The sequence below is a fragment of the Orcinus orca genome, chromosome 14 (genome assembly GCF_937001465.1).
Source record: "Orcinus orca chromosome 14, mOrcOrc1.1, whole genome shotgun sequence".
NCBI classification, from domain to species: Eukaryota; Metazoa; Chordata; class Mammalia; order Artiodactyla; family Delphinidae; genus Orcinus; species Orcinus orca.
In genome coordinates, this window is record NC_064572.1 from 74,197,238 (window position 1) to 74,211,418 (window position 14,181).

Below are 14,181 nucleotides of genomic sequence, written 5' to 3' on the forward strand. Positions count from 1 at the left end.
ATAAAGGAACCAATAATACTTGTACCTTCCATAAGGGGCCAAAGGGAGAAGCAGAGAAATAACCTTTGTTGAATGCTTACCATAGGCTTTTTATGGCAAAATCTTACTTAATCTTTAAACAGATCCTGTGAGGTCAGTGTTCCACCCCATTTTTCAGATGAGGAAGCAGACTCAGAAAATTGAAATAACTAGCTAAAACCACTCGGTGAATACCTGGCAGAGCTGATTCAAGTCCAGTCACACGAGTGAAAACAAAGATTAGAGTTATGTTCTTTCACTTCTAAAGGTGCTGTAAGAAGTTTAATTCATTTGCCACTTCCTCTTTCTCCAAAGAACAATTTAATAGAAAGGAAAATATGCCTAAGGCCCTTCGGTGGCTAGATATCACTGAGGATGACCATTCATGGCAGCCTGCTTATTTCTAAGAGTTGGTGGTGGCTGTGCAGGATGCTCAAGAGAGCCTGCCCAGTGCTACCCTGTTGACCACTCCATCGTGGAGAAATAAGCAGGTCTTCCAGAGACCCTTGGCATGCGCAAATGTGTTACAGAAGTCGGGTTTTATTTCCTCATCTGGCACAAGGAAAGCCTTCCTAACTTCCCCAGGAGGACACTGGGAGGATATGGATGGGTGGGAAGCAAAAGAATTGTTTCAATGGCAGTCCTTGCAGGAGGTCAAGACTGGGCTGGCACTGTTTTCAATAAGAGTCATTGTGTTCATGGTCCAGAGTCTGGCAGGAATTTTTTATTTGTTTGCTTTTATTTTGTTATTAGACACCTGGAATGCCTGGGGCAGCTCTGTGCCAAACCACAAGAAGAATGAAAGCCCAGGACTTCCCTTGGGTCACCAGCTTCCTTGAGCTTGGATTAAGAGTAAAATCTTCCCGAAGATAGAAGTTTGGGAATTTCCCATTGACTCACATTTCAGAAAAAGCTTGTACTTAATCGTCAGAGCTCAGAGCGAGCCGGGGTGAGTTCAGGAGACACAAGGACAGGACACTTCGCTGAGAACCGAACCAGTGACCACCTGGCTTCCAGTAAGTACTGCTTGACGTGACTGGTTGGGGTTCTCAAGACTGTGCTGATCTGGAAGCTTAACTGAACAAAATCACTGTTACGGGCTCTCTCTTCATAACCTTCTTGGGCTGCACAGAGGGAAATAGGACCTCTTGGTATCACACTCATCAGATTTCATTACAATGAACAGATTAGGCAATAAGACTGGATGCTGTCTCCTGAACAAGATCAAAGAGTTAAATCTGAAAGGCTGTTTTATTTGGGGGCAATGACAAGAAATGAAAGCCAAACTCTGAACAGATTTAATTCTTTTTTCTCAGGTGAAAGGAAGAGCAAAGTAGTTCAGACACCAGCTCTCAAGTTAGGACGCTGGCTCTGCTTCTTTTTAGTTATGTGATCAAAGGCAAATTACTTAATCTTTCTGGTAACAGTTTCTTATCTGTAAAATGGGTACTGTATCACTGTAAGAATAATGTAAATGTTATAGTATTGTTATATCTCATTGCTATGTTGAGTCTCACTAGATTTCATATATGTAATATATAATATTAAAACTTTGCTTACATTATATCAGCAAAATTTATAGAATAGATTTCATATGTATGAATATAGTAGATTTCATATATATGTATACATATACTGAATTTCATAAAAATAATTTGAAATCGATATAGATCATAGGCAATATATATTATGTGAAATCCAGAATATGTATACATATATGTGAAATCCTTTATATACATATATATATATGAAATCTATGACACAGATTTTGTTTAGAAGTGCTTGGAATGTATGAAGTACTCAATACATGCTAGTCATTATGAAACAATCATAGAATCATAGACTATCTGAACTGAACATGACCCAGCAAGTCACACTTGTCAAGTACCTATAAAATGCTTTTCGCCATATTATTTCAAGTGATGCTGACAGCAATCCTATGAGGGTGGTGATATTACCGTTTCCATTTTATAGATGAAGGAACACAGGTGTAGAGAGGTGCTATAAGGTACCCAAGATCACATGTCATAACTGATGGAGATGAATCTGGATTCCAGAGTTAATACTCTAAAACTGCCGTCTCATTTTACAGTGGGTAAAAAAATACCACCGTTAAAAAAAAGCAGGAAGAGTGGTCCCTACACGAGACTTTGGGGCCCTTCACAGACATTGGAAGGCCAGAAATGTCCTCCAGAGCTCTCCTTGCCGCCCACGGTGTGCAGGGAGCATGGATGTGGGTGGGAGCGTGGAGCGGCGTGGGGCTCTGCACAAGTAACCTCGCTCGTCCTCTCGCAAACGCAGTTTTCCGTGCGTAAAAAGAGCTGTCTCCCAGGACAGTTCTGCAACACCAAAGCAGTCATGTGAGCAAACACATTTTACAAACTGTAAAGGCTTAACAAAGAATTATTCTATCAAGAAAAAGAATGATTTGGGGCTTTTAAACAAAGAGAGCTTGCAGTAAAAACACTGCTTTAAAATATGTTCCCCTCAAAGCGGTGGGGGTGGGGGTGGGATGAATTGGGCGATTGGGATTGACGTGTATCCACTGATGTGTATAAAATGGATGACTAATAAGGACCTGCTGTATAAAAAATAAATAAAATAAAATTCAAATATTAAAAAAAAAAAAGTTCCCCTCAGCTAGTCTCTCCTGCACAGTCCTGCAATCTCACCTTTGAACTCCATCGCTCACTAGGCTAAATGCCCTGTGGGAAAGGTCGTCAAGTCCCACATGCAGGGATGAGGGGAAAGGCGATGGGCTGAGAACCACTGGCCCCCAATTCTGCTTCAGGCAGTGAAATCCCTACAACTGGAAAGAACCGCAGGGATCTAAAGCAAAACCTCAGGGGTAAATTTTTTTTAATGTCCATGGTTGGCAAATTTTTAGCTGGGTTCTATTCCTTTTCCTTGTACAGAAATGCTCTTCCAGGGAACAGAAGGCTTTGGTCTCAGCGGCCTGGTGCCCATTGCACAGAGCTAAGCGTGGCCCTTACGCCAGGGGAGGGCTGAGGGCACCAGAGATCCAACATATGCCTTAAGATCCCCCAGGGACCTGTTTGTTACTTCACTTGTTATCTGTTTGTTATTTGTTCAAATAATCACTATCGTTATTATACAGAGATACCTCAACAGAGAAAACCATTTTTTAGTTAGGGAATGTGTGAGTTCTAGGTCCAGGAAAACCCCACTTGTCTTCAGAGGGTTCCCATGTGCCTTTCACAGATCACCAAAAGTATGCTTTGAGATCTTGCCGTCTTAACCTTAAGACTTTCATCTCTGTTTACTATATATATGTACACAAATAGTATATGTATACATGTATATCGTATACTATATGCGCATGTATATATATATATATACATGTGCACACACACACACTATAGTATAGTATATGTATATTGTATACTATATGCAATATACATATATATTTCAGGAATTTCCTTTGAGTCATTTATGCCCTGGGAGGAATGAGTGGGTTTATGCTGGAGAAAGGGAGACCTCAGGAGAGGAGGAATGACATCATGCCAACTGCATGGTAAAGAGCCCTTTGCCTCTTCCCACTTCCTGGGACTGCCCTGGGACTGCCCTAGCACAGCCCTATTCAGCGTTTCCTCCTATTTTGAGAGTCTGATTCAAGGTAAAACTTGGTCACCAATACATTCCCGTTTCAGAGATCTCACCTGCCCCGTGGTCTCTTACCCTGTGGGATTCCTCTCCTCGCAGGGCCCCGTGTCAATCATGGGATTGCCAGCAGATCTGTGCAGGAAAGGACTTGGCCTCTAGAGTCAGTTTGACCATGTCAGCCTCAGCCCCCAGTGCTGGGCAGCCCTGGGAACGGGGCACACAGGCAGTGGAGGCAGTTTATGGATAGGGGTAGGCCCTGGTCCTTGCTCTAAGGTTTCCCTCTGGAGAAAATGAGTTCCTGGCATGGAGGAGGGCTTATCTTGGGCTTCTTTTTGGCCAGAAATGCTTTCTCAGCTGCAGTTCGTCCATAGCATGCTGCCCTCTGCCCTGTTCTCGTCTCTGTTCCTTGGTGGTGTTGCTATCCCCAGGGGCTGTCTTGTCAGAGCCACTTATGAAGCAGGAGCAGAGGAAGTCCAGGGAAGATGCTCCTTTGGTCATCCTAGCAACACCTCCACAGAACGGGCGCTTGGTGAACACAGGCTGCTTGTGTGGGTCCTCATTACCATGGCTACTATCAACCTCAAGGGCAGAATGGGGAGAGGGGAGACGATAAGCCATCTGACCAACGTTGGGAGCACCATCCCGACGCCTGGTGATTGAGTGGCTAAGCCTATACCGTTGTTTGGGGACTAACGCTTAACCCTTCTTTTTGACAGGTGAGAACAGGCAGCCATGATGGAACCCAAACCTCGGAAGAGTTCAGGTACCCAAGGGACATATTCTCGGAAGGAAAAAACTCTATTGAAAATAATGATCAATTCCCATCACACTAACTAGGATACAGAAGATGGTTTTAGTAAGGATAATTATTCTTGGTGTGGAGAACGTAGCGGAGGCTATTAGATTCAGCTGATTATTTTGTAAGAGCTCACTTATCTAGAAATTCGGCATTTTCTGATTTTCACGGACCAAATGTTCCGTTTGTTGCTGGGAGATGGTACTAACAGCAAACTATAGCCCAGAAAAGACTGGAGAATATTTCCTTAATTTTATATGAAATTCTCACTTGGAGACACTGCCAAAATTGTTATCAGGGCTTATTATGAGGATAGGTCAAGGGGTATTATTCAGATGTTCCCGCTTCATGCTCACATGCCTCACTGTAGTTGATTGGTCAGAAGTTTAGGATGAACTAACTTAAAAATCAAACTATCTGATTCAATTCCAAAATGAGTATTTTTGAATATTTATTCGAAGCACCTATTATTAGTAAGTCACCGTGCTTCGTATTGCAGAGGATGTACAGGTTAATTAAGAATAGTCATTCTCTCAATGAGTTTGTAATTTCATTGGGATATTAAGATAAACACATTCTAGCAGCTGTATTGGGAAGTTAAGATAGGCACATATGATCAGGCTATGATAGGTAAGTGCAAAATTCTGTGGAGTCTGAAGGGAAAAAAAGCACACGCGTCATGGAGCTGGCCCCTTAAGGCTGTATAGGGTTTTAAAAGAGATTGGGAAAGACGGCACATCTCAGCAGAAAGGGACGGCATGACCGAAAGCGATGAAGTGGGTTCGAGGCAGGTTGTGTTCAAGGAGAATGTGGCTGTAAAATAGGAAGGACGTGGGGAGAACAGGAAAGTGGTGCTATATGGTGCCGGATATTGACCTCACATAACCAGCAACGCTTGAAGCATTTCAGCACGGAAGTGGTGTCATCAGATTTGCTTTTTGGATTGCTCATATTTTTAGAAAAATAGCTTTATTGTGGTATAATTGACATACAATCAACTGCACATATTTAAAATGAACAACTTGATAAGGTTGTGTGTATGTGCCTGGGAAACGATCACCACAGTGGGATAGTACTCACATGCATCACTCCCCAAAGTCTTCTTGTGCCTGTTTAGAATCCTTCCCTCCAGCACCCAATCCCACTCCCCGTTGTTCTGCTTCCTGTCACTCTAAGTTCGTTTGCATTTACTAGAGTTCATATAAATGGAATCATACTGTATGAACTCTTGTCTGGTTTCTTTCACTCAACATAATTCTTTTGAGATTCATCTATGTTGTTAACATATATCAAGAGTTTTTGGTTTAGGTAGTCAATTGAAATTTTTTAAATTAATTAATTAATTAATTTATTTTTGCTGTGTTGTTGTGGCAAGCGGGGGCCACTCTTCATCGCAGTGCGCCGGCCTCTTCACTATCGCAGCCTCTCTTGTTGCGGAGCACAGGCTCCAGACGTGCAGGCTCAGTAGTTGTGGCTCACGGGCCCAGTTGCTCCGCGGCATGTGGGATCTTCCCAGACCAGGGCTCGAACCCGTGTCCCCTTCATTAGCAGGCAGATTCTCAACCACTGCGCCACCAGGGAAGCCCCGTCAATTGAATTTTTATGTCTTAAATAGTCAGATAAAAATTTCACATATTTATCCTTGCAGTTACCACTTCAGCATTCTTCATTCATTTGTATAAATTCAGATTTCCATCTGGCATCGTTTCTTCCACCTGAAGGATTTCCTTTAACATTTCTTCTAATGCAGGCCTCCTGATGCTGAATTCTTTCAGCTTTTGCATGTCTGAAAATGTCTTGAAACTGCCTTCGTTTTTGAAAGATATGTTTGCTGCCTATAGAATTCTAAAATGACACTATTTTCCTTTCAGTACTTTAAATACGTTGTTCCACTGGGTTTTGATGTTGTTGTTGTTTTGTTTGCGTTGTTTCTGATGAGAAATCTAATGTCACCCTTATTTTTTCTTCTGTATGCATTATCTCTTTTTTCCCTCTGACAGTTTTTTTTTTTTTTTTTTTTGCGGTACGCGGGCCTCTCACCGCTGTGGCCCCTCCCGTTGCGGAGCTCCGGACGTGCAGGCTCAGCGGCCGTGGCTCACGGGCCCAGCCGCTCCGCGGCATGTGGGATCCTCCCGGACCGGGGCACGAACCCGCGTCCCCTGCATCGGCAGGCGGACTCTCAACCACTGCGCCACCAGGGAAGCCTCCCTCTGACAGTTTTTAAGGTTTTTCTTTATCACTGATTTTGAGCAATTTGGCTATGATGTTCCTTGTTAGAGTTTTCTTCCTATATTTTGTGTTTGGGGTTCCTGACCTGCTGAGATTTCTGAGATAGTGTTCTTTAAATTTGTAAAATTTTCAGCATTATTTCGTCAAATATTTGTTTCTGTCTCCCTCCCCCACTTCAGGGAATCCAGTGACCTGAAACTTGAAATTGTCCCACGATGCACCAGTGCTCTTTTGTGTTTGGGGTTCTTTTTTCACTCTCCATTTGTTTTAGTCCCATTAATCCCATCCAGTGTTGTTGTTGTTTTTCTGAGACATTGTGGTTTTCATCTCTAGAAGTTCACTTTGGATCTTTCTTATATCTTCTATATCTCTAACTTCTTGAATGTATAAAATACAGTTGATAATAACTGTTTTAATGAACTTCTCTGTTAATTCTAACATCTGTGTCAGTTCTAGGCCAGTTTTGAAGGATTGATGATTATCTACATTATAGGTCCTGCTTTCCTGTCTCTTTGCATGCCAGGTAACTTTTGATTGGTTGCCAGACCTTGCAAATTTTACCTTGTTGGGTGCTGGATATTTTTGTATTTTTATGAATCTTGAGCTTTTTTCTGGGATGCAGTTAACTTCCTTGGAAACAATTTGATCCTTTTAAGACTTGCTCTTATGATTTGTTAGGTCTGGAGCAGTCCTCAGCCCAGAGCTAATTATTGCCCACTACTGAGGCAAGACCTTCCTAGTACTCTACCCAGTCCTCCATCGATGATCATTTTTGCCAGTTTGGCTGGACGGAACTGGCACTTTTTCTGGCCCAGTGAGCACTGGGCACTCTTCCCTCTAATTTTTTCTGATGGTTCATTCTCTGGCCTTGGGTAGTTTCCCCACACACGTATACTGATCAGTATTCTTGAATACTTGAGGGCGACCCTGTGACTGTCTCTGGGATTCTCCCTCTGTGCGGCTCTTCCCTCTGTCCTATGAGCTCTAGCTGCCTTGATCTCCCTGAACTTTCAGCTCTGTTTCCTCCGCTCAGGGGTCCACCTGGGCCCACCTCAGTTCCCCTTTCCTGTGCTGTGGACTGGAAACTCCGCCAAGGAAATTGTAGGGCTCACCAAGTTTGTTTCCTATCTCTTAGGGATCCATGACTTTTATTGCCTATGACCAGTGTCATGAACACAACTAATTTATATATTCTGTATTTTTTGTGTGTTTCAGACAGGAGAGTAAATCCAGTTCCTGTTATTTCATCTTTGCCCAAAGTACAAAATTGGCCAGATTTGGCATTTACTCTCAGGGCTATGTCGAGGATCGTTTTGAAGGTGCCAAGAATGGAATTAGAGGGTCAATCTAGACAGTTACCAAAGCAGTATAGTGAAAAACGTATGCAGGCCTTGAATTCATGTGACTTTAATGTATTGAAATGTATGAAGGTCTTGAAGGCAGTGGTGATAGAACAGAGAGATAGGGGTGGATCCAGGAAGTAAAATGGACATGACTGATGACTGACTGGACAGAAGGGTGATGGAAGGGTGAAAGTTTAAGAGGACTCTAAGTGTTCTAGGAGGGGAGGCTGGATAGATGCCACCAAGTGATCTAGGGCACCTGAGAGAAAAGGATGAGAGAAAGAAGTTTATGGGAAATCGAGGTGGAGATGTTCAGGGCCAAAAATGATCTATCCAAGGGTGAAAATACTGAGATTTTGTCCTAGAAGTTCCCCTAGAGACTGAATTTTGCTGATCACATCCCTGGTATGGTGTTTAGCATGTTTCTCTGTTTTCTGTATTTCCTGCAAATTGGATCTAGAGGGTTGATGAGGTTGTTTCAGTGTTTTTTGGTCAAGGCTAATCCATGGATGGTGGTGTCCATTGCTTTTAAAATAAATGCAAACTGTACCATGGTCTAGTGTCTACCAGGTGCTGCAGGATTCATCTGCAGCCTCATCTTATACCACTCTTCCTCTCTTACTCACTCTGTTCTCTTACTCCACTCTGTCTCCTACTGGGGAGACAGCCTCTTGGTAGCTCTAGGGAACCGCTCTGACGAGGTAGGGGGAAACCAGCTTATGTATGACTTTTGGCTAGAAAATACATTCAGTCAAGAATACATCTCAGTAGGGCTTCCCTGGTGGCGCAGTGGTTGAGAGTCCGCCTGCCGATGCAGGGGACACGGGTTCGTGCCCGGGTCCGGGAAGATCCCACATGCTGCGGAACGGCTGGGCCCGTGAGCCATGGCTGCTGGGCCTGTGCGTCCGGAGCCTGTTCTCCGCAATGGGAGAGGCCACAACAGTGAGAGGCCCGTGTACCGCAAGAAGAAAAAAAAAAAAGAATACATCTCAGTAAAAGGTTGCTGTTAGTCACAAAGAACAGATACCTCAAGTTAATGATTTTAGTGCTCATCTGTGTACGGGAAGTTGCAAGGATTTGGATTCATTAAAATTCTTCCTGAAATACCTCTGACTATCTATGGGGACTGTTTTTCTAGATCACAGAGTGCCGCATCCTGCTTTTCATCCTGAATTCCTCTCAGGGTGCACTGTCGGTCAGGGACTGCAGTGGCTACGATGCTCTTGGCTTTCCTTTATTTTTCACCTCCATTTTACAAATGAGGAAACTGAAATTTAGTGAGTCAAGGTGTTCTGTAAGTATTTGTTCAGTAAATAGATCTGTGAATTTGTCCAAAGCCACACAACCATTAAATAAAGGAGCTAAAGCTTTTTGCTTTTGTTTCCTTCTGTTTTTCTCTTTCCTTTTTTCTTCCTTGGTGGGAAGAACGGGGGCAGCAGGCAGAGCTGCTGCAGAAGGAGGAGAGGCAGGGAAGGTGAGGACGGCTGGCTGAGAATTACTGGATACGAGCCTAATGTCTCCATCAGCTGTAGTACCTAATCTTCATTCTGTTTTCACTTAATAAAGAAGTGCTAATTCTTTAGTAAAGGCTGTCTTTTACCAAACCATGGATGAACTAGAACTATAGCCTGGATGTAAAAGCAAAACCAAGGTCTTCTTTTTAAAATAAATTTTATTTTAGCAACATTAATTTTTTCTAGATAAGGAAAGTAGTACATATTTCTTGCAGACCTTTTCAAAAATATAGAAAAAGTCAAAACTGCCTATACATGTCCATCCTTACAGAGAAGCAATTAACAATCGGAAAGCTCCTATTTAACCACTCTGCCACCTTATTTTCAATAGCAGGTGGTTTTGCTTTTGTTTGGTAAGTCAAAGGTCAAGGCAGAATTATCTTGCTGCTGCGGCTGGTGATTCAACAGGAAGGGAGACAAATCTTTGCTCACATCTAGAGAGCCACCGGCATCCGGAGAGCCAGACAGGTGTGAGCTGAATTAAAGAGCTTCTAAATGTCATCTGAACAAAGGTCCCGACAGTGGATGAATAAGAATCACACACTTGGTCCTGGGTTTTTTGTTCTCCTGGCCTATTATAGATGTGTTTTTCCATAACTGAATAATGTGAAGACCTTTCCAGCAGTAAACAGTGTTCTCCAATTGAAGCAGTTCTTCTCAGAAATGTATAGGGAACAGACTGAGTCCTGTTCACTTTCTTTTATTAGGCAAACAATTTACATTATATTATGAAAATGAAGTCTGCAAACAAGATTACTTTATTAAATCACCACCTCCTCAGCTTTTCTTCTCTGCAGTAAGTATTCACAAAGATTTAACAGGCCTCCCACCAGCCTCATGAGCATTTTTAAAATCCTTTCTCTTCCTTTGAGATTTAACTGAGATGCAAAATGTTTTCATTTTTCAGACCTCTTGGAAAAAGCGGCTTTTCATCCTGTCAAAGAGTGGGGAAAAGGGCTTTAGTCTTTCCTATTACAAAGACCATCATCACCGAGGTTCTATTGAAATTGATCAGTGCGTATCCAATCAAGAAAATGTTTATAATAACAAATACTAACGTGTTGCCTGCAAAATAGAAAAAAAGATTAGAAAACGTTAATTTGTGGAACTAAGAGTCCAACTGAAAAAGGAATTCGGAATTAAGTTTTAGGCTGAACAAAGTATTTTCAATCAGTGATAAACCAGATCTAAACTTATTTTCTAAAACTATTGGACAATTTTCAAAGTATTGATCAAACAGATCTAAAGTTTTATTCAATTTGAAACTTAATAAAAACCATTAGTCAATTTCTTCCTAATTTTGTATTTGCATCTGTTTAATACTTTATATCTATATCTAACAGAAGTTCCAGTATAGAAGTCGGCATCAGTAACCATGAAAAAATGCAATCCGTACAGAAGATGTTTAACTGCCATCATGACGAAGTGATGTCGATCAGGGCCACTAACAGGGAATACTTCCTCATTGGCTATGACAGGTAAGTAGTAAGATAACACGGGGTGTCTCCTGTATGCAAAATAAAAAACAAACAAATAAACAAAAACATTTTAAACCAGTACACCATAAATATGCCTTGACTAGAAACCCATGGCCACAACCTTAAACACCACCTTGGCAGTCTTTATTATGTGTTAAAATACCTTGACAAATCACAGTATTCATTTCCTCGGGCTGTCATAGCAATGTGCCACAAACTGGGTGGCTTAGAACAACAGAAATTTGCTGTCTCACTGTCCTGGAGACTAGGAGTCTGAAATCAAGGTGTCATAGGCCATGGTTCCTCTGAAGGTTCTAGAGAAGATCTGTTCCAGGCCTCTCTCCCAACTTCTGGTAGTTCCTTGGCTTGTGGCAGCAAACCTCCAGCCTTTACATGGCAATCTCCCTACGTGCACGTCTCTACGTCCAAATTTCTCCTTTTTATAAAGACACTAGTCATATTGGATTGGGACGCCCTTCTCCAGTCTGACCTCATCTTAACTAATTACGTCTGTAACAACCTGACCTGACTTCCAAATACGGTCACATTCTGAGGTACTGAGGATTGGGCTTTCAACATGTGAATTGAGGCGGGGGACACAATTCAACCCATAACTGTCACCATCACCGCAGATACATTTTAGGTACAAGAAACCAATACACTAGCATCTACCCAAGGTACATATATTAGGGAGTGGCTATGCTCGTCCCCGAAGGAGTCTTCAGTTTTTAAGAGGGGTTCCTGGTGCTAGCGAAGGTGGCAAATGGATTCTTTGCGGGCGATTATCTGCTTGACAGAGAGGCTAAAGTTGGAGAAGGCAGCTGTACAGAGGAGGTGGCAAATGCTCAAGCCCAAGTATCCGTATGAAGAGATTTGATCTGCTGCAGGTCAATCCCCAGGCGAAAACCTTTCCTTACAATTGTCTTGGGAGTCAATAGAAAGAAGATGTGATTTATATGCATTTGTTCAAATACACCCTTAAATACATGCACTCCCTAAAGGGAGGCGCACCTAAATAGCTACACCAAATGGCTCTGACAGGTTAAGGGGCCACTTAAGAACACAAAAGAAATCCGTTTCAAAGTCAAAAGCTCCAAACTCTGTGATTATACTGTTACTTTCCACTTTTCTTCCCATTTCTCTGAGCTTTGCTCACAAGGGTGGCATGAGGGTTAATTCTGGTGTGTTAGCATGGAGGTGGTAAGGATCCAAGGAGGGGGGGCATTTAAGCCACTCAAGAAAAAGATCCTGGGGCTTCCCTGGTGGCGCGGTGGTTGGGAGTCCGCCTGCCGATGCAGGGGTCACGGGTTCGTGCCCCGGTCCGGGAAGATCCCACATGCCGCGGAGCGGCTGGGCCCGTGAGCCGTGGCCGCTGAGCCTGCGCCTCCGGAGCCTGTGCTCCGCAACGGGAGAGGCCACAACAGTGAGAGGTCCGCGTACAGCAAAAAAAAAAAAAAAAGAAAGAAAAAGATCCTTATTTCCCTGGTACCTACCCCATTGCCTGTCCAATCTTAATAAAAGAATCCTCCTCCGGTTCAAAATGAGCGCAGGCGCCGTTGTTGCCACATGCCGGCTGAAAGTTTATTCCTATCAACAGGGAGAAGATTAAAGACTGGGTCTCTTTCTTGTCATCCCTCTGCCGGAATATAAAAGCAGCACGCCAGAATACAGGGGTAACTATTTCACTAATAAAATAGCGGGACACCTGAACAAAGCCCTCTTTCACAAGGAAACAATGTGAGCTATTTTTTCCCCCTCCTTAGCAACTGGCATTAATACAAGGAATAAATAAGTGAGAAAATGTACATCCTTGTTATTTTTATGACTAACAATAGAAAAAAAATCTTTTATGTTTTGCAAGAGAGCTAAAATACAGACACTTCAAATTTTCATTATTGGAGTAGGAGGAGTGAAAGCTAACTGTGGCCTTTTTTAATAGTAGCTGAAACTACAGTATTTTCCATCGTTGTTATTCAAGGTACATAACAGCTACCTTTGGAATGACTAAGTCCAGGGTGGTTTCTAAAAAACATGCTTTTTACCTATCTTATATTTTCAATATAAGGTTTCTTTGATGTAAGTGCCAGAAATTTTAAGTTGTTTATTTACTTTATAAGAACCTTTGCTAATTTACCTAAGTCCTTTCTTAGGACAGACCTTTATAAATGAAACTTTGGCCTCTAGGTATCGTTTTGACATGGTTTCTAGATTGTTCCATGCTTACAACAAAAGCAGAGGCCAAGGAGAAGGGAAAGCAAAATGTGTCTACAAGTGCTCAAATGATTAGAGTGAAGGGGTGGGGTACAGAGGGACACAGCGTTGAAAAGACAGGTTGAGGGAAACTTAGAGCATCTCTGAAGGCCAGGCTGGGAGTCCTCAAGGATTTTGGAACAGGAGAGACACAAGACCAGCTCTTGTCTAAACGGGAGAATGCTGGCCAGCAGTATAAATGTTAGTGGTCAAAGATTGGAAGCAGAGAGCCCCATGACCAGGCTGTTGCTTCATTCTAGACAAGAGATCAATCATGCCCTGATTCCAATATTCCTTTTTGATAAGCAGGAGAAACTCTCATTTGGTGATACAAGGCCCTCTTCAGACCCCATCCCTCTCCTTGGTCTTTCCTACACACCGGAGGCTGTCAACACGACCACAGCAAGAAAAAGTCTTCCAGACATGGTAATCGGACTTACCTCTCTTAGGACGCCCTGCCTGAGAGCCAGCTGATGCTTCAAAAGTCAATGTATTTGACATCTTCCTCAAAGCCTAATCCACCAAAGAATGATTCTTAGTCCTATGATCTATCCTATATTTAGCCTGTTTCCCCTCCCACCATGAGCCTTACTGCTTGCCCTGCCTACATCTAAATGTATTCATTCATTTTGGATGCTCTTTGATATGCATCCAGGTACATCGGGTATGTTGGGTGGAGATCCCCCCAGCTAAACAAAAGCCTGGATGGTAGCCTTTTCCTTCCTTTCACCAACAGGGCAAAGATTACTTCTGTAAAAAAAATTCCTCGAACACCACTTGACCATCTGTACTGCTGAGGCAAAATCAGAGTTCTTATTATTTCCTATATTTACCCAAATCAGTCTTGCTTCTCCGTGTGTGTGTGTGACTTCATTTCTAATGAAGTCCATTGGAGGAAAAAACAAATAATACATTTGCCCCTTGAAAAT

At 42.6% G+C, this 14,181-nt stretch overlaps 1 protein-coding gene and 1 long non-coding RNA gene across 2 annotated transcripts in view; one reads left to right on the top strand and one right to left on the bottom strand.

Moving 5' to 3' along the window:
• The window catches only part of PLEKHS1 (pleckstrin homology domain containing S1), a 37,417-nt gene that overhangs the window by 12,211 nt on the left and 11,025 nt on the right, over window positions 1-14,181 (top strand). Inside the window, exons 2-8 of the mRNA XM_004265821.4 lie at window positions 772-1,034; window positions 4,359-4,405; window positions 10,232-10,320; window positions 10,432-10,538; window positions 10,868-11,002; window positions 12,600-12,675; window positions 13,562-13,678. Coding sequence (XP_004265869.2) covers window positions 4,375-4,405; window positions 10,232-10,320; window positions 10,432-10,538; window positions 10,868-11,002; window positions 12,600-12,675; window positions 13,562-13,678 — 555 coding nt within the window. The 5' untranslated portion in view covers window positions 772-1,034; window positions 4,359-4,374. The remainder of the gene's footprint in view (window positions 1-771; window positions 1,035-4,358; window positions 4,406-10,231; window positions 10,321-10,431; window positions 10,539-10,867; window positions 11,003-12,599; window positions 12,676-13,561; window positions 13,679-14,181) is intronic.
• On the bottom strand, window positions 9,627-12,593 carry LOC125961013 (uncharacterized). Its single transcript, XR_007471309.1, has 3 exons — window positions 12,496-12,593; window positions 10,921-11,031; window positions 9,627-10,458 (listed from the first exon to the last, which is right to left on the bottom strand). It is a non-coding gene; the product is annotated as an uncharacterized LOC125961013 (long non-coding RNA).